This window comes from Protobothrops mucrosquamatus, unplaced genomic scaffold, assembly GCF_001527695.2.
Source record: "Protobothrops mucrosquamatus isolate PMUCROS unplaced genomic scaffold, P.Mucros_1.0 scaffold_137, whole genome shotgun sequence".
In the NCBI taxonomy this organism is placed as follows: domain Eukaryota; kingdom Metazoa; phylum Chordata; class Lepidosauria; order Squamata; family Viperidae; genus Protobothrops; species Protobothrops mucrosquamatus.
This window is the reverse complement of record NW_015386213.1, coordinates 163,683-184,582: the sequence shown is the minus strand read 5'-3', so window position 1 is coordinate 184,582 and position 20,900 is coordinate 163,683. Positions and strand designations below refer to the sequence as shown.

The 20,900-nt window shown below is 35.8% G+C and overlaps 2 protein-coding genes across 2 annotated transcripts in view; one reads left to right on the top strand and one right to left on the bottom strand.

Moving 5' to 3' along the window:
• Positions 1-2,441: 2,441 nt before the first annotated feature.
• On the top strand, positions 2,442-11,579 carry LOC107289702 (trafficking from ER to golgi regulator; the record flags this gene model as incomplete). Its single annotated transcript, XM_029284591.1, is given in 3 exon segments — positions 2,442-2,582; positions 7,076-7,168; positions 9,673-11,579. Coding segments are annotated over 3 exon segments (614 nt in total), but the record flags the coding sequence as incomplete, so codon positions are not given.
• A 2,310-nt stretch (positions 11,580-13,889) lies between these two features.
• The window catches only part of ABI3BP (ABI family member 3 binding protein), a 127,761-nt gene continuing 120,750 nt past the window's right edge, over positions 13,890-20,900 (bottom strand). The window contains exons 69-73 of the mRNA XM_029284589.1: positions 20,715-20,794; positions 19,532-19,561; positions 17,657-17,818; positions 16,816-16,938; positions 13,890-15,414 (exon numbers count right to left, since the gene is read on the bottom strand). Coding sequence (XP_029140422.1) covers positions 15,299-15,414; positions 16,816-16,938; positions 17,657-17,818; positions 19,532-19,561; positions 20,715-20,794 — 511 coding nt within the window. The 3' untranslated portion in view covers positions 13,890-15,298. The remainder of the gene's footprint in view (positions 15,415-16,815; positions 16,939-17,656; positions 17,819-19,531; positions 19,562-20,714; positions 20,795-20,900) is intronic.

Below are 20,900 nucleotides of genomic sequence, written 5' to 3'. Positions count from 1 at the left end.
ACATATGCAGTGTCCCAGGGTCATGTGACCATCTTTTGCAAGCTTCTGACAAGAAAAGTCAAGGGAGGAAGCCAAATTCCCTTAACAACTGTGTTGCTACTTAACTGCAGTGATTCACTTAACAATCGTGGCAAGAAAGATCGTAAAATGGGACAAAACTCAGCAACTGTCCCACTTAGCAACAAGTTTGGTCTCGGTTGTGGTCATAAGTTGAGGACTACCTATGATCAGATGTTGAACTTAAACTGGAGACACCCAGGTTCAAGTTCCCACCTTGCTTACTCCATGATTTTGAGTCCATTTTTCTCTCTCAGCCTAAATCACATCAGAAGATAGTTGTCGAAATAAAACTGAGAAGATTACAATATAAGACATCTTTGATATTTCAGTGAAAATTTGAGCTATAAATGCAATAAAGACAAACTTGGCTGTCGATTTATTATTGTATTAGTTTACTAGGGGCATAACTAGGCCTGGGCAGATTAAGCATTTATCCGTTCACATAGATTGAATTTTAAGCAACGGAAAGTGACATTTCAGTAGCCAGTCCCAATTAGTTCATAACAGATGTTAACATACTCAGGAATTACCTTGGTTTACATAAATCTGAATTTCAAAATCTGGGAGATCTGTATATTGGGGAATATATGTATACTGAATTTCTGAACAGCAACAGTGACAATATATTAATCTCACACCTGAAGTTTAATAGTTTAAAAAAAACACAGTAAGGAATAAAAGAAATGGAGAATCCAGTCTGTAGAGGAGAATCCCGTCTTAATTTTTTTTGCATGTTATCTATTAGCACAGTGTTTTTGAAATGACAGAATTGCTATTGCATACTAGATACACATGACAATTTCAGAAATATCCATGAAGGTTAGTGGAAAGATAAAGCTGCAGTATTGATTTAATGGATTGGATTCATAGCTGTTTGCTGTGTGCGGTGAAGTGGATTGGATTCAAGTTAATTAGCTTGGAATAGGCTGTTAAAATAAGTTGCAGTTAACTTCAGTACCAATTAAATCTTTCAGTATGATTAATATCTGAATATGATGAAGTTTAGAACCTGCTTCTTTGGATGCACTCCAGAATCTGTCTGTAACGGTAATTAATTTAGCATTGTAAGGTACATTATAGAAAGTTAATGTCAGTTGGAGTTGGTATAACTCTGAATAATTGTGAAACTCATCATAGTTATTTTTGCCTAAGTTGGGGGTCTTCAAACTTGGCCCTTTTATGACTTGTGGACTTCAACTCACAGAATCCCTCAGGCACGCTGGCTGAGGAATTCTGGGAGTTGAAGTCCACAAGTCATAAAAGGGCCAAGTTTGAAGACCCCTGGCTTAAGTTAATGGTCAAAACAGCTGAGAAAATTTGGTCAGTATAAAGTCAGTAATTACTACTGTTTGCGATTCAAAAAGTAATACAAGTAAACAGCAGATGGCAGCACTTTAAAGCAGATAGAAAATGGCACCACTTAAATTTAAAAATGTGGTTCAGAGCACACAGCTGTCCTGCCTTAGCTGTTGCACAGAAATTGCTAATTTGGAATCTAATAGCATATTTGCATAGTATTTAAGAGATTATTTGCATTATTTATTTCTGTAAGTAGTGAAATATATATTATGTTCCCAATTTTATGACCTTTCTTGTGGCAGTCGTTAAATGAACATCAGATCATTAAGCAAATGCCATGATCGTTAAGCAAACCAATTGTTCACGGTGTAGTATTTTTCTGAAAACGAACTAAATGCTTGGTTTTTGGCAAAAATGTCACAAAACACATTTACATGACCTGAAACCTTGTCTATGACTTCAGAAACCCTCCAAAAGTAGTTACAAGGTAGTGATTTCTAAGTGAGAGAAGGAAAAGCTACATAGGAAGTAATATTTATGAGGTTATATTTATGAGCCATGGTGGCACAGTGGTTAGAATACAGTATTGCAGGCTAATTTTGCTGACCGCCAGGGGTTCAATTCTCACGGGCTCAAGGTTGACTCAGCCTTCCATCCTTCTGAGGTCAGTAAAATGAGGACCCAGATTGTTGGGAGCAATACGCTGACTCTGTAAACTGCTTAGAAAGGGTTGTAAAGCACTATGGAGTGGTACATAAGTTTAAGTGCTATTGCTATTACCTATATTTAATTAATTTGATTTAAAGGTGACTAAAGTTATGTGAAATTGAATTTTATTTCATTGGTTTTATTGTGGCTCCTACCCCTTTTTTGAAGTACGAATCCAGTCATCCATTCGAAGATTAACTAGAAAGCTATGTATTTTTGACACAGGGGAATTAATTGTATTAAAGTTATGCAGCTATCTTACTGTATGCTGTTTATTTGCATCCCACCTTTATTATGAAAGTACGAATATTGTATTCCAGAAGACATTGCAGATTATTGTTCATTATTTTGTTTCAAAATATTTTCTTTTCTAGGACCACCCAGTGCCCCTGTGGAGGAACGTTCAGGAACACCTGATAGCATCACTTCTGCATCCTCCGCAGCCCATCCACCATGTGTTCAACCACAGCAACCGTCATATGGAGGATCTCAGCCCCAAACTGGTCAAATAGATGGTAAGCAATTCATTCATGCTTATCCTAGTTCCAGTGAACATATTTACCCTTTCCTTTCTCCAGCATGATGAATGGAGAATCCACAGATGGGTTGATCTTGCCTTTCTGCCCTAGAGACTAAGTCAGTCAACCTTTGCCACGCCTCTCTTCCTCCGGCTAGGAATCCCCAGTCACGACTTAGTCTTAGCCCAAGAGAAATGTGAAGATTGGTTCTTGTTTCTAGCAGAAAGACAAAACTGTGGATTTTCCCAGGTTGTACCCTTCCCTTTCCTTTCCTTCCCTTCTCTGTGCTGATATCAGCGCTGCTTTTCAAACTGCTGAGTGTTAAAGCGATTTTGTAGGCTTCGGCTGAAGCCTCGAGCTATTTATAGCTTCCAGGCAGGGCAGAAGTATAGCGGTCGCCATTTTGAGTGCTGCTTTTATTGTTCCTGAGTGGGGGGGAGACCCTCACTTCCAGCGAGGGCCGTTTAGACTCAAATAGAGTCAATTTTGGCCAGAATTCATTCAGCAGTCTTATTAGTCAGCCATAGAAGCAGCTGCCACATTTATTAATTCAGACATAATGACGGAGCAGGAGGTCGCTTACTAGCGGCTGCCATCTTGAAAGCCTTACAAACACTCTCAGGACATTCAGAAGGCCAGAATTAAGGAGCGGCATTTCGAGGGTGCTGCTTCTCCAATTGAAACGAACCGGCAAGCAGATTTCTTGAGCAGGGCCACAGTGGACCACTCCGAGTGGCACCTGGACCCGGATCTCTTCAGGGAGATATCAGAGAGGTTCGGTCATCCAGTGCTGGACTTGTTCGCTACCCTGGCAAATTCCCAGCTCCCAAGATTCTTCTCCCGGTTCCCGTCTCCAGGGGTGGAAAGGGTAGATGTCCTACGCAGCCCATGGCCCAGAGAGCTCCTGTATGCGTTCCCTCCTCTCCCTCTGATCCAGGCAGTTATCCGGAAGATACTGCAGGAACGGGCAGAGGTGATACTTGTTGCTCCCCACTAGCCAAGATGGCCATGGTATGCCGACCTTGTAGATCTCTCGACCTCTCCTCCGTGGAGGATACCCCAAGATCGAATCTCCCTCAGCCAGGGGTTCTACAACACTCAGAGCCTCAATGGCTCCAGCTAACCGCCTGGCATTTGAAAGGAGACTCCTAACAAAAGAGACCTACTCATCAGATGTGATTACCATGATTCAGGCTTCAAGAAGGCCTGCAACTAATAGAATCTATGATTCCACATGGAAGAATTTCTGTAACTGGTGTGGGAGACAACAATTAGATCCAGCTACAATTCCTATTCCAAGAATTTTGGATTATTTACTGGAGGGACTTAAGAAGGGTTTAGCACCCAATACAATCCGTAGACAAGTTGCTGCCCTGTCCACGGTGCTCACATATGGCAACTCAGAGCCCTCGGCTCAACACTCCATGGTACGTTCCTTTGTCAGGGGAGCAATCAACAGCAAACTGCCCGTGGTTCACAGATATCCCTCTTGGGACCTGTCCAAGGTCTTACAGGCTCTCACTTCACATCCATTTGAGCCCGTCAGAACCTCCACTCTACGGTTCTTGACACTCAAGGTCGCCTTCCTAGTAGTCGTCACATCGGCTATGTGCATCTCGGAATTGGCAGCACTCTCAATTAGAGATGACTTACGTATTTTTCATAACGACAGGGTGGTCCTACGCTTAGACCCCTCCTTCATCCCCAAAATCAACTCATTGTTTCACAGGACGCAGGAGCTTGTGCTGCCAGATTTTTGTCCTGAGCCATCCCATGATTTGGAACGTAAATGGCACACCTTGGACGTTTGTAGAGCCTTGCGTCACTATATTAAGCGAACTGCTTCTTTTCGCAAATCTGAAGCCCTATTTGTTTCATTCCACCCCTCTTCAATGGGTCAGAAGGTGACTGCCTCTACCATCGGCAGATGGATTAGGGCTTGCATAGCAGGGGCGTACCAGACGCACTCCTTGCCAGTTCCAAGACGAATCACTGCACACTCCACTCACAGTGCTGCAACTTCAGTGGCGTGGGTGACACGGGTCAATCGAAGAGATATGCAAGGCAGCGACTTGGTCGTCTCCTTCCTCATTTGTGAGGCATTATAAGTTAGATAAGTTCGCCTCAGCAGACACTTCATTTGGCAGGAGAGTTCTCCAAAGGGTAGTAACAGATAGTGGGACATAGGCCCAGACTTCTTCTCCCCATAGAGACAGTGAGGCTTTGGTATGTCCCATCTGTGGATTCTCCATTCGTCATGCTGGAGAAGGGGCGTTGTCTTACCTGAACGTCTTTTCTCAGCATGACGATGGAGAATCCACTCCTCCCCCCTAGGGTCCTTCCGGTCAGGGGAATTTGTTTCAGGGGAATTTGAGCCACCACCATCTTGAAATATCATTAACTGCTGCGCCTTCGTTGTGACTGGGGATTCCTAGCCGGAGGAAGAGAGGCATGGCACAGGTTGATTGACTTAGTCTCTAGGGCAGAAAGGCAAGATCAACCCATCTGTGGATTCTACATCGTCATGCTGAGAAAAGGTGTTCAGGTAAGACAACGCCCCATCTCACAATATGATACAATTTATGATATTTGCTCCTATAGTTCCACACCACTTTTTGGCTGTTTGCAGTTTTGTTTCTCAACTGTCCCAGGTCTTGACGCCCTTACTTTCATGACTATGTGCTTCAGCTTTAGATTTCTCTCAGACATTTACTGTATATCTTCTGATATATTTGACTTGCTTCTTTGGCCGCATTTGTTCACATTCACTTCTGGCTATGTTTTTGTTTAGTCACTGCTTCTTCATTTTTTTCATTGTCAAAATGTAATTTGGTTTCTTGGAACTGGGGATTTTGTTGTATACCAAAGTGCTTTATATGGGCACAGATGGTTTTTAAGTCAATCAACCTGTGCCATGTTTTAATTAATCAAATACAAGAAACATGCATAATTTCTGATTTAAAAATGTTATTTTGATTGACCTAGCACTAGGTGGTGCACTAACAAAGAATTCTCTAAAATGAAAAGCGTAAAGGCTATTTGAAGGATTAGCATAGTGGCTTAAAAGTGAAGCATACTTACTAGAAGTACTAGATAAATTTTCTAAATAAATAGTTAGAAATATTTTTTAAATATCTGGTTCATTTCATAGACATTAGATACATATGATAGAAAATCCCAATATTATTTCTGGCCGAAAGGTATGCACACATAAAACTAGCTTTCCAAAGCAGTGTGTGTTTATGCAGGCTCTTCTGTGATTGTTGTTATCTTCGTCTTGGTAGGTGTTCTTCCCAGAGGCAGTTAGTGATAATGCGGACTCAGAGAGAAGGAAGTGTGCTCCTTTGTTGATTTTATTTTATTTATTTATTTATTTATTTATTTATTTAATTGAATTTTTACCCCGCCCTTCTCCTTACGGACTCAGGGCGGCTGACAGCCTGATAAAAAACAAATACAAAAAATACCCCAATACTATCGTTAAAAAACATAATTAAAATGAAATATTAGATTTGGCCTTTGATTAATTTAAAATTGTTTTTTAAAAACCCCGCTAAANAAGCGCACCCGGAAAGCCACCGGCAGCCAGTGCAGCTCGCGCAGCAACGGTGTTACATGGGAGCGACGATAAAGTAAAAGTTTTCTTCCAAAGTGTTTTGCATATAATAAATCACTGTCCTTCTCTAAATCAATTTCTATTTACTGCCAAAAGGCAACTATATTCTGATAACATATTCATGTCTGTATGTTCTCATTGGGAAATGGTTTGGAGGAGAAAATATAAAGTATATTCTTGCTACTTATGTCCCTAGAAAATAATCAGTTACAGGTAGTTCTTGATTTACAAGCACAATAAGGACCATAATTTCTATTGCTAAGCAAGGCTGTTAAGTGAGTTGCACCCAATTTTACAAACTTCTTTCCCATGGTTGTTAAATGAATCAATGTAGTTAAGTAAATCAGGTGGTTGTTGAGGAGTGAATCAGGTTTCCCCGATTTGGAGGAAGCTGGCTGGTAAGGTCACAAATGGCAATCATACGTCCCCATGACACTGTAACCATCATATATACATGCTGATTGCCAAGCACTAAGATTTTGATCATGTGATCATAGGGAAGCTGCAACAGTTGTAAATGCAAGGATCAGTTGTAAGTCAATTTTTCAGTGCCGTTGTAACTTTGAACAATTGCTACACGAAGCTGAGAATTATCTGTAAATTAATTCTATGTTTGTTTTTAAACTCTTATTTTAAGACACGGGTGTCAAACTCGCCGCTTCACATGACGTGTCGCAATGTATTGTGACTTTTTTCACATTTACGAAGCGGCCTCCGCATGATGCAACCGGCCCACGGGGTGCGGCCTCCGCATGATGCAACCGGCCCACGGGGTGGCAGTTTGACACCCCTGTTTTAAGAGAATATATGAGAAAGATAAGGCTAAGCAAGCAATATTCTAAAGTTGTAAAAATTTTAACTTTTAAATTGATAGGCCAAATGTATCAACAGTATCCACAACAGGCTGGATATCCTTCTCAACAGCCACAAGCTCAACCTCAGCAACAATATGGTGTACAATATCAAGGTAAGCAGGTGGAAGATACTTCATCATTGTTACATAGTTTTGTAACCTATTTGGAATACTTCTTTATAGTTTAGTTCTCAAAGTAAAAATAAAACAGGATGGGATATATTATTAACGCACAAGTGCTTTTAAAGCTCTTCTGAGTTAGGTACTTTTAGATACAGTTTAGAGCTGTTTTGGAGAGATAATGTATGTATTCCTAAGTAGCAACTGAATGCTACCATTGCTCAGAGCTTATTGTTTTAATAGTTTATATATAAAATGATATAGATGATGCATATTTTTAAAAGGGATATTGTACAACTGTTGAAAAAACCAGATGGAACGCATTATTATGAAAAATGAGTTTAACATAAAAATACAATCAATAGAAAATGCCCAATGGTTATATTTTACTTGGTCATTCTCCGCTCTGCAGATTGCCTCTAGAAAAAAAATCTAGAATCCTTCAGTTACAGTGAAACTAGTCAAATAATTTCAAATGCCCAATAAGTCATATGACTTCTAGAAGAAAAGTTGCATCTGAATGGTTACATTTCTCTTGAACGTTTTGTTTAGGATGAATCTTTGTCAAAACAACATCTGAGGCCCAACTTCTACAAACACACAAAATAAATGCCTCCTGAGTTTTAGCAGCTGTTAATCAATATAGTTACCAACAGTTCTTTCTGCATATGGAAGTTAGTTTTGTGATGCCTTACAGAGAAGCCATTCAATTTTCTACATGATATTCATGTATGGTTTTTTTAAAAAAGTTTTAGAAGGCTTTACACTGTGTACATTACAGATGATAGTCTTTACTTCTTAGTATCATCACTAGCCATAGGTCACTTAGTTAATCCAAAACTATGTTATAGTGCTCTTGGTTGTTTCAAGTAAATTTTGAGCCCAAATTCAGGTGAGTTCAAAAGTGTATTTTAGTCATTGCTTTCTTGTAAGGATCCTGTGTTTTTAATAATTATTATGTATCTGGTATTTAATGCTAACAGGATTCCAGTCATTGGAGGGGTTTCATTGCAAGTAGCTTCAGGTGTGTTTTATACAAAAAATAAATGGAGTTCTTAGTCCCCCATCCCCATCCAGATTTTTGTTTCACATTACCAGTGAATTTGTCTTTGAAAGTTATTTGTAATATAACTGAATGCATAAAATTAAAAATATATGCACTCCTATCTACATTTTTGTATTTGTGAAAATGATATCTGGAGATAATCTTTTTTATTCAGATGTGTATTGATTGTTTCAAACTGGGATCTACATGTACACATACACACACTGATACTTATGGAGGTACTAAGCATTTTGAACTTTTCTAAAATTTTTGGCTTGAAACTTGGCCATTTTGAGCTCAAGTTTTCAGCAATCTGGTTTCAGAAACAATGTTGCAGCAGGCACTTTTCAGCTTTTAATGGATTATTAGTGTTCTGAATGCAGAACAAAAATATGTTTCTAAAATAGCATTTTGTGGTTGGAACAAAACACTCAAGTCATTTATAGGTTTTGTTCTGATGGAGCATAATCATTGGCCACTCCTATGGAACATTTTGAGTGGGACTATTTTGTTGCAGGCTTGAAACAAAATATGTTTCCCATTTTGTCCACACTTCTTTAAAATGTGCATTTATTCTAAAGAAACCTTTTATATATCAAAATATATGAAATAGACTATATTATGTTTATATACTATTTATGTTATGCATAAATAATACAAATTCATATAGTTTCACCTTTTCTACTACCTTGTCACTTTTTTAACAGTTTATATAGATTTTTTTTCACACATGTTTTGTTGAATTGTGTGATCTGTACTTTTGATGGTGCTAGATACTAAAAAACTGTATTTTGCTCACCTACACAAATCAATCTTTACAATACAGCTACGTGAAATTGTTCTTCCATGCGTACAGAATATATGTATTCAGGGCTGTAGAACTCTGAATTCATTTTTTCAACAGCTGTACTTAAATTTTATAGCATTCCAGAATATGCATATGCATATGTACACACACACGAGTATTAGAAATTATTAATTTTGTATGTGGTAATAGAATACAATGGCATGCACAAAGATGGCAGAGTATTGAAATTCCCACAATGGAGGAATGAATCATAAAATTGTTAGAATTGGCAGAAATGTGAAACTGCCCTGTTTAGTCAGGGAGAAAACAAACACTTTTCTAAAAGGCTGGAAACCTTTTATGGGCATTTTGCTAAAAAAAGAGAAAAAAATGAAACAATGATTTATAGATTTTATGATAGAAAAATATAGGGTTGAAGAGATTTCTGGAAGAGATAAAAGGGACGGGAGGTGATAGGCTGTCAGTATCTGTTGAAGAAAAGATTGGAAGTTGTTATATTTTATAACTTTAGTCCTTTTTGTTTTTTTTCCTTGCACCTTTTTCTTTTCTTATTTGTCTTTAATGTCATATAAAACTCAGTATAAATAAATAATGCCAATATAAAGAAGCACGTTCTAAATCTGTTGTTTCACTTGGATCTCTTAGCAGGCTACAGCCAACAGACTGCTCCTCAGCAAGCACAGCAGTTCCCAGGGTACAATCAGCAGGCCTCCCAGGCTCCAGCTCCTGGCTTTCCTGGCCCAGCTCCACAGCTGCCAGCTCAGCCTCCTCAGCAGTATCAAACAGGCACTTATACTCCACAAAATTATACAACTCAGGCTTCCCAGTCTGCTAATTATAATGTAACTCCAGCATCGCAACCTGGAATAGCTCCTAGCCAGCCCAGCACCTTCCAGCCAAGACCTGGTTTCACCCCACCTCCTGGAACTACTATGACTCCTCCTCCGAGTGGCCCTAATCCTTATGCACGCAGTCGTCCTCCATTTGGCCAGGGCTATACTCAGCCAGGTCCTGGTTATCGATAAGGAAACTATGCTGTTAAAAAGCCCCAGGTAAATCCAAGCAGTGCTGATGCTGTTCCACCTGTACAGACAAGAAGATTCTTTAATTGCTATTTAAAAAAATAACAAAAGGCAAAATATTGTATGGTATCACCATTGCTCTTTAATTTTCTGGGATAAATGACCAAATGAATTTTGTTTCCTGCTTTAAACTGTATTGGCTTTCTAGTTTAATATTTGTCCTATTGGAAACACTACCTAAATGTATGTAAAGCAGATGACATTCTCGCTTGCCATATTAAACTGCTAGGTGAAAATCTAGCTGACTTACTTGAATTGGTTTTACTAATAAAATGAAGTACTAAATTAGATCCACTTGTTAAAAATTAGATATATATATATAAATAAATTGTAACCTTCACAATACAATTGAATAAAAACATTCAAGTCATTATTCAATCAGTTGCAGAGAAGTCTGTTTAGTAAATGTTACACCTATCTTTCTACAGAAAACTAGTTTCCAACTCCCCAGATTTTGTTGAAATATTTTTCACATAAGCAACACATTCAAAGCAATTTCTGTTATTGTAGCAACTGAAAAATGCTGTAGTAAACATTATTGTGTAAATTTGTTATTTTTCTTGCATAGATCAATAAAAATGACAGGTATTTGAGTGATGATAATAGCTGAGTGCTTGGCAGAAGTGAATTAAGTAAATTGAATGCCTTTCATAACATATTAATAGCAATCTAGTACTCTCAGCATTCAGCGAGTAGTACAATTCTTGTACTGGAAATAGAATGCTGCTGTTATGTGTGGTTTTAACATTTTGATTAGCTAATAAATAGCTTATTTTAATTGATGTTTGTAAGTGAAGGTGATGTTACCATGGCATGGTTAGTGAATTACATCAGAATACTGGTAAGGCAAGATCATGGGTTGTTCAGAAGGGTGTGTTGGTTTTTTGCTTAGAGCATTATTGAATTCTATTCAGATGTCCCTGTTCAACACTTTTTCTAAATCAAGCCCATAACATTGCTAGGACTACAATGGTTTATTAAAAGCTGTATTATTTTTATCTGTTATATAAAAGTACATGAACTTAATGGAGACCAATCTTAAAATTAGATGATCTAAAATATTGGAGGGAAGAAAAACTATATGGTAACTAAAAAAGTATGCAACTAATTCATACTGTCCTTAGCATCTATCTTTTAGTAAACATATTTTTAAAAGTTTATTTTCACAACGCTGAATATGCTTGTCAATTACAGCATACCCCAGAATTTCAGCACAAGTCCTTGGTAAATTTCCCTCACTCTGCCCTAGAACTACTTTTTAGTATCAGTGTTTATTCCATTTTATCTTGTGCCTGTCTTCTTGCACTTTGATTTGGCATGTGAGAGATCCAGGTTTTGTGTGCATCTAATGATTTTTACCTATGTATTGTATTCTTTCTTTTCCACCATACCTATTTTGAAGCTTAACAATCAGCTCTTCTTTCCACGAACCATAACGATTACTTAAATATATCTTGTTTAAAGAAAGTTTACTTATTGATTTATTTAAAAGATTTCTGTGTCCATGCATATTAGAGTACAACTCTGTGAGGCTTATAACAATACCAAAACCATGAAAACAATAAGAAAAAACTAAAAACTTGATTCCTCAATCATCATCCCAAGGTATCCAACAACTATCCTATGGCTCCCACTTTTTGGTAAAGGGCCAAGTCTTGTTGACCTTCTGGAGAGCTAAAAGGATTGGGGCCTGCTGGAATACTTGGGGGAGGGTGTTCCATAAAGCAGTAACACAGTGTTTCTCAACCTTGACAATTTTAAGGCATGTGGACTTCAACTCCCAGAATTCCACAGCCAGCAATGGGAGTTGAAGTCCACATGCCTTAAAATTGTCAAGGTTGAGAAACACTGCAGTAACAGGTTTGGAAAATGATAAATTCATAGATCCTACTTAATAGATCCTACTAGATGGCAGACGTGGAACATGCCCATCCTATTCAGTCTAGTAGGACAGGCAGGCATTATCAAGTGAGAGGCAGTTCTGCAAATAAGCTAATCCTGTGCCTTTAAAGCTTTAGATAATATACCATTTTGAATTGCACTGGGAAGAAAACTGGTAGCCAGTGCAACTGACACAATAGAATGTAATATGAGACACCCAACATTTAACTTTAAAATTTCTGATCTGGTTTTGAGAGAAGCTTTATGCATGTCAGGCCTTCCAGTTAAACCAGAACAGGAAACCTAACCAGATCAGCTAATTCTACTTCATTGTAAGGCTACATTAACAAATATTCTAATTATAAAAATGCAAATCTGCTGCCATTTCTTTCAAAGTCTTGAGAAGATGGGGAAGGCCCCTTCTGAGTCTCATTCTTCATCCATTAAGCAGAGGTACTATAATGTGATGGTTCCCCAGGCGGCATCTGTCCCGTCTCTCAAGATGTTTCTTACATATCATTACATGTATTACACACATTTTATATTGAACATGGATCACAACAATCATATCCCTAGCTTGAATGAAGCTGCTAGAAGATGCTCAGAACCACTCAGGGCATGTTGGTGTCAATTACACACTTATTTCTTCAGGGATATATACTCCTTGGTCTTAGCAGTTGCCAGTCCATTGTGTCTACCTTGTCAAGTGTCTGCTTCATATAATCGAACTGAATCAACAAGCTAATTGGATCTGACTTCCCCACAATAAACAGTGGAACCAATCTACTCCCCCCTTTTCAGGTTAAGCTCTCACTGTATAATGTTTTATTACAGTGGTTATGCTAATAATATCCTGATTATTTCTTTTTTCCTACTTGATGCCAAAATATTGTGGAATTTACAACTGGTTATCAGCTTCCCAAAATTGAACACGGGTTAACAAATTGAGTCTCAATTCAAATAACATAAGAGACTTTGTTGCCAATAGAGAAGCCGCCACAGGACTTCCAGTGGAATTTGTTCTGGGTAAAGATGTACAACTTGCACATACTCTAATAGCCAAATTTCAGAGAATTGGAGTGCTTTTACCTAGTTTTAACTAGTCATGCTTTAAATTAGATGTATCATGATGCTGTCCTTGAAAGGTGTTTAGGACTTTCAGATAGCACAAAATGCAGTTGCTAAATTAGTGTCCTTTATAGACTACAGTTTTCTTCATTATATTGATTTTTGGATGTGTTGTAAATAAAAGGAATTAATGATAATTAGTACCTGATATGACTTTTTGCCAAGGCAAACTGATAACAAACAAGTTTCAGAATCCCAAAAATGAACAAAAATGCTGCCCATAAGCATTCCTACAAGAATCATTTGGACACTTTTTTTGATAACTCCAAATACCTGTGTTCTGTCTTTTATAACTACACACAATTCACATACTCCTCCAGCTTTCAGTGTACATATTCTATATACAGGCAAAAAATTTTCGAATGGCACTTATTATATAATATATAATTGTCAAGCCCTTCAATTTTCTGTGGATAAGCTTGTGAAATTTTGAAACCCTTCTAAATGACCTTTGAGATGGGGTCTCAATATAGTTTATATCTTAAAAAGCTCATAAAGTAGGGTTTTATACGTTTTGATTTTGTCATCAGATAATTTAAAGCAATATTGTCCCACGTGTCTTCATTCTTTCAAAATGATCTAAAGGACACTGAAAAGCCTTCTAATGGATTCTTTTTTTAAAAAATGGGAGTATGGATTATCTTCAAAATAATTCCCACTGTCACCTTTTTTTCAAAGAATAAATCTTACATTTCAAATTAGATAATTTTAGCTTTGTGTAGGCTGAATATATCAATAATAAATACTAATGATTAAAAATATTTTATTTATTTATTTATTTATTAAGAGTACAATGTACCTGCAGTGTACTATTTTCTGTAAACAACCAAACCAATATTCCTTGTGTTTCTTACATTTTCATACATTAAAACTTACATCTCTTTATAATGTTTAAATGTTTAAGTCATACAAATGTAGCATTTTATGTAGGGAACAGCTAAATTATTTTCAAAAACAGTCTTCATTTTCCATTTCATAAAGCAGATCACATTACTTTTCAGTTTTATATGAAACGAAACATTTTTTAAATACATGTACTTTGGATATCCTTTGACAGTCTTCTATACAACACACTAGGCCACATTTCTCCATGTTTAATTGAAATAAAACTGCCTGATTACATTCTTGATATGATTTACACCGTCAATCTGAATATACACATGTCCCACAAAGCAGCTTCAAGAAGTAAATGATTGAATCTGCCGTGTACTTAAGGAAGGAAAATCTGTTTGAAATACTTGTGTACTTTGTATTCAGATATATATACCAGAGTACACAGTATTTTTGAGAAATATTCTAACATTAACAACAGCAAAAAATAGGAAGGCTTTTGCATCTTTATTTCACCGTAGCAATATATTTTCCCCCTGTAAATAGGTTGTGTGTGCATATGTGTATGTTTACCATGAATTAGTTCAATTTCTGGTGGGAGACAAAAATAGAACAGCCATTACAGTATTATTTATACACATACCAGTAAATTCTATCAAAACCAATAACTTTCTGACATACAACCAATTTTAATGCCATTTTATAAATGTTTGTTGCTATAATCCAATGTGTACTGGGAGTACAGAATAAAAGTGTGTACCATTGAACTGAAATCTCCCTTGCATTGAGGAGCTCTTGCACAATTTTAAAGATTGGTCATATATTTAGGATAGTAGAATGGTTATTGGTATGGGTTCAGTTAACATGATTCTTTTTTCCTGAATGATATTTTAATTGAAGAAATCTGAGGTGGTGTCAATTTTATCTAATGTTCGAATAAAATCTGCAACTTTTCAAATGGATTTGATTTTTTATAAAGTAGCAAAAATGTCTAGAAATTAACTGAGAGAATAATTTAAGTGAGTTTGAAAAGTAGTAGAATGTGACCATTGGCAATGTACATTAATACAATTCAGAAGATTTTTTTTCAGTGAAGGTGCCTCAAAATATCACAACAATAGTAAAAAATAAACTACACCTTTTACAATAAGTAGATAATATAAGAGACTATTAGGGAGCCAGCTTCCCAAGACATCACTTTATGATATTTCTTTCTGCATAAATCTGAACATTTATAATTAAGCAGCCAATACTATTGAAAGTTAACGTGGTATTCTTGCTAGATTTCAGTTTGTAATATCACAACAAACTATTTTCTCTGAGCATGGTGCATCAGTTTGTTTCTTGTTCTACCATTTTCCGGGTATTGTAGTTCCACACTCATACCAATTAACATAAGTACTGTGCGTTCCAGCTCCTATTTTTCCAAAATGAACAGGCTCCTGACGAACAGCTCTAAAATAACCTATTTGAAAAAGAAATTAAACATTTAATAAAAATTAAAAATGGGGAAAATGACACATGTATGTATAATTAAGTATCTACTAAAGTATTCTTGAACATATGAAGTCTAAGCAAAATTTAATTACAGATGTGTATTACATATGATCATTGTAACACATACCTAATTGTTATGAAACCAACCTTTTAAATGGCTTCCTGTACAGTGTAGTTTTCAAGTTCGTACACAATTATACAGTAGCAACATTATTTTGTCAAGTATTTCTGGGAAAGTCCTAAGGGTGAATGCCCTTTTTACTTTATTTTCATCAAGATGCAAAATGTAAGTAAATACAATAAATAATATATATCTACACAAGTAGATCTGGAGAGACCAGAATTTAAGCCAAGCACAATAAGTTGACTAGGAGGTAATATTAAAATATTACGAGTCAAATATTACGAGACTGATTTTTTGCTTAGTAATAATTGAAATAGCAATAATAGTAATACTTTGCTTAGTAATAGTGGAATTGAGAATCTGTGTATGTCAATATGAATGAAGACCTCTATAGCTGTGTGTTTCTAATCTAATTTTATCTATTCTTAATAAATCACTAGAAATTAATTTGGCAAAATGAAAGTTATCAAGCAGACTGAGTTGGCAAAATACAGTTTTATGTATGCTTTCCTTCTAAGAGGACATTCTGCCAACATAATGTTAATTTTATAATCTTTGGGATGGTCATTTCTGACATTTCTGAAATACTCATGCACATTGTGTTCAGTTCCTATTTTGCAACTGGAGAGATGAATAATCTGATGGAGCACTGTAAAGCTTTGTAGAGGAACTGCCTTTGAAGTTGGTTCAAGAATTTAGGCTTCAGAACTACCTGCTGCCAAGGGTATCTGCCTGTTCCACACATTCCACTAGGGAGAGCATACTTATGGTCCCTTCATTGAAACAATGTGATTGTTCGGGATCTAGGAGGCATAGCCTCTGTGGGCAGTGCCTGCCCTTTTGGACAATTTCTTCCTCTCATGCAGTTGGTACCAATTCTATAGGCAGTTAAGACCAGGTTTTTTCTTTTGAGCTTTGAAGTCATGAATTGAGTCTCCAGTGAATAAATGAGAAGTTTTCAGTTCTGTTTGCTATGTTTTTTTAATGTGTTTTAATAAGTTTAATGAGTTTGTATTAATTATAATTTTATTTTTGTATGCTGCGCAGAACCACAGGATTTGAATTGGGTAGCCATATAAATGGATAAATAAACATGGTTATGAATAAATACTTGGTTGTCAGGTATGTAATGTATCAAAGTTGACTCTTGTTCTACTTTTATCACAAAGATGACAATTCTGTATTATATTTAAAGGTCGGAAATAAACTTAAGAGCTCATTCATTATCGTTGGTTTAGAACATACCATCTTTGGTAGGCAGTTGATCTGATGGAAGCATTTGCCCTGTCTTTCCATCAAAATATGAATCCACAAATTGGCAATGATCTTCTCCATGTCCTCTCTGATCTCCTATATTATAAAATGTGCCTAGAAAATATTATAAGCACTTTTAAAATACGATTAAAATTCAACCAACCAAAGCACAAATAGGTTACAATGGTAATTGGAAGCTGAATTTCCATCACTAATGATGTAGTTGTAAGATAGCAATAACAATAGCAATAGCAATAGCAATAGCACTTAGAGTTATATACCATCACCACATTGTTTTTACATGGATATATACTGCATATAAAGCAATGTAAGTTCTGAGGCATTCAAAAGCTTGTCTTCAGTTTGGAGAATATCAGTCTCCCAGTTGACATTGATCTGTTATATGTTTATATAACCACACTGCTCTATAAAGAACATGTTAGATTCTTCAATAGCACATTCCCACAAGAATCCTGTATTCTATAGAATAATATATGCTGAAACTCAATGGTTGCCAGCATGAAAAAGAGGACCCATGATGTTTCATTGTGCCCTCCATACTGATTATTCACGACATTTCATGTTGCCTGCATACTGATGGAGCTGCCTTGGTGATGGCACAAACTTTTTGATCTCATACATCATAAACTTTCCTAGAGTAATCAGTCAAGCTTACAAATATCCAATGCTATTCTACAAGTTGCTGTGTCTGAAATCTTATATTCAGACTGCATATAATACTGAACCTAGCGATGTCCTGTGCTGGCCACATAAATAGCCATCCCATATGCTTACTTGTTAATAGTCAATTAAGAGAGTTTTGATTTTATACCTGTAAGTGTGTCACTGAGGTAAATTTTATATCGAAGGGAGTTACACAATTGAACCCCCACAAACTTCTTGTACCAAGTCCTCTTGACATACTGTTTTCCCTTACATTCAGAATAGTCATCAGAATTAAAGCTCACTTCGGTCCAAATCGCATCTTTCCCCACTGCAAGAAAATAATAAATGAGATCTTGGTTATAATATATGAAAAATATACATCTGACATAAGTGAGTGAAAAAGCAATGTATAAGAATATTAGCATTATTATATTTTCCCCTTATCATAAATGTAAATAAAACATATACTGTAGTAAATAGCAATAACAATAGCACTTAGACTTATATACTGCTTGACAGTGCTTTACAGCATTCTCTAAGTGGTTTACAGAGACAGCGTATTGCTCCCAACAATCTGGGTCCTCATTTTACCAACCTCGAAAGGATGGAAACCTGAGTCAACCATGAGCTGGTCAGGATCAAAAGAATCGAACTCCTGGCGATGTGAGCAGAGTTAGCCTGTAATACTGCATTCTAACCACTGCACCATCATGCAAGTATACAAGTAAACGCAAGTAAATACAAAATATAAGTACAAGACTAGATGCAAAAATAACAAATAACAAGGAAATTACTAAAATAGGAAAGAAGTAATATCAAGACAAAAGATTATTGTGAATTCTCATATTATTTCTTTTTATTTCTGTTTTGTTATGTTATTCATGCAATTGTTAATCATATGATTTTAACATATTTTATTGCTAACTACCCTACAGACTATTCAATGTCAAAAAGGCTCATTCCAACTTCAATGAATGAACAAGTAAGATAATCATATAGCCTGGCATCTAAAGGAAAACAAAATTGAGGCTAAATAAATATATATGAGAATAATGTTGCTTAATTTTACTATATTTGATAGCACAGTATCAGCAGTAGACTCCCTTGGGTTTGTGGTTTCTATAATATCCCAGGGTTTGAAATGGATACCTAACATTAGAACCATAATTTAAAAAGCACAACAAAGAATGTTCTTCCTGTGTCAACTTAGAAAGTTGAGACTGTCCCAGGACCTTTTGATACAGTTCTACAGAGAAATTTTTGAGTCTGTCATCTGTTCTTTGTGGTTTGGTACAGCAACTAAACAGGACAAATACAATCTCCAAGAGATAGTTAGAGTTGTAGAAAGAAACAGTTGCAACCAGCCTGCCTTCCATTGAAGATATGTATATTGCGTGGGTCAGAATGAGGGCTAAGAAAATATCTATAGACTCTCACATCCTGGACATAAACTGTTTTACTCCTCCCCTCAGGATGCCACAACTAGACACAGGGACAGTTTTTTTTCTCTTGTGCCATTCACTCTACTGAACATCTAATCCTCAGTATTGTTTTATATCTAAGTATATTTACCCATGTTGTATGGCTGTAGTATTATTATCCTGCTCATCTTTTCAACTAACCCCTGTTATTGGTAACATTATGATTATTATTACTCTGTTGCTTTGCATATACATTGAGAACGTCTACATGGAAACCAATTTCTTGGGTGTCTAATCATAATTGGCCAAATATTCTATTCTATTATATTCTGTTCTGTTCTGTTGTTCTACTCTACTCTACTCTACTCTACTCTACTCTACTCTACTCTACTCTACTCTACTCTACTCTACTCTACTCTACTCTACTCTATTCTATTCATCATTGGTTTTGACAAAAGAAACAGTTCTCCAATAGCTGCCTGCCATATTTCCAAATGACATAGACTATAAAAAATATGCAAAATACCTTTCTCTTCTAAACCTTTTTTGTCATATAACAGCACATTATGCAATCTCAGAAATGGTCTCCAATAAGCATGCTACTTGTAAAGAAGACTTACTTGAAATAGATTCTGTCACTCTTGGGTCAGCTGTGAAGAAAGTGGAAGAGAGAGCAGACAGAAAGAGAAAAACCATGTATAAAGATTAGCCTTCAAGAAACAAACCAACCTTCCCCAAACCTATCTAAAATTTTATACATATCGTAAGGAAATTATAAAATAAACTTTTTAAAAAGAAAACAAATGTAATTAGCATGAACTTTTAGAAATAGAAAGTTGTTTGACATTAGAACCAATTCTGTCTGAACACTGAATACTTGAGTTCAAACTACTGAAAGATAACATGTTAGAAAGTATTTATCTAATACTTCTTATTTGTAAATTATTTGTAATAATTTAGGTAAGGGAACCAATCTGACAACAGTCTGGGATGCTTGTAAGGCTGTGATACGAGGTCATTTTATATAATACAATACAATACAGCAATTAAGAGAAAGATTGGACAAAAAAATCCAAAATGTGCTACAAGAAATTAAACTGAAGGAGAAGGAACTCCAGAATTCACCAGAAGATCCTAACATATAATCAACTAAAATTATTGCAACAACAAATTTCTTTGTTGACTCAGATATTGAAAAGAAACGTAAATATACAAAACAACACTTTTTTGAACATGCAAATAAACCAGGGGGATGGTTGGCATACAAACTTAGAAAACAGGCAGAAAAGAAGATGATAATCAAGCTTCAAGAGGTGAATAAGACTTATATGGATAACAAAAATATTCACAGACTTCTTTGGAATTATTATATCAATTTATACTAAGAACAAGAAATCTCTTTAGATACTATGGAGGAGTATATAACAACTAAAAATCTTCCTAAACTATCGGAAAACTACAAGCAAATTTTGAATAGTTCAATAACAACCTTTGAAATAATAGAAGCAATTCAAAGAGCAAACACTTCATGGAATTTTTAAACCTATTTTAATCAGTGGTTGATATTTTATTTTTTTAAAGAAATTTTACATCAACCCAATACTGGTTTTTACTAATAATTGAAATGTTAATTGTTCATTATGAATTCCAGTTTAAAACAAGTATTATTGTGAAAGTTTGTTCAGATGCTATAACTTTTTTTTTATCTAAACATAATTATAACTTTGTTTTGTTTTTCTCTATAAAATTGTAAAGAATTAAAGGAGAGTTATATCTAATTGATGTAGTTATTGAAATTCTTACCTGATTCCGTTCTAAATGGCTTTGATTCACTACTTGGACCTTCCCCAAGAGGGTTGCTAGGTATCACAACAAAGTCATAGCTAGGAAGGAAATAAGCAAAACAAAGTGCATTTATAATTTACAATGTGATATGAAATAAATAGGAAACATGTATTTGACATGTGTAATTAAGGTAACTTTAATATT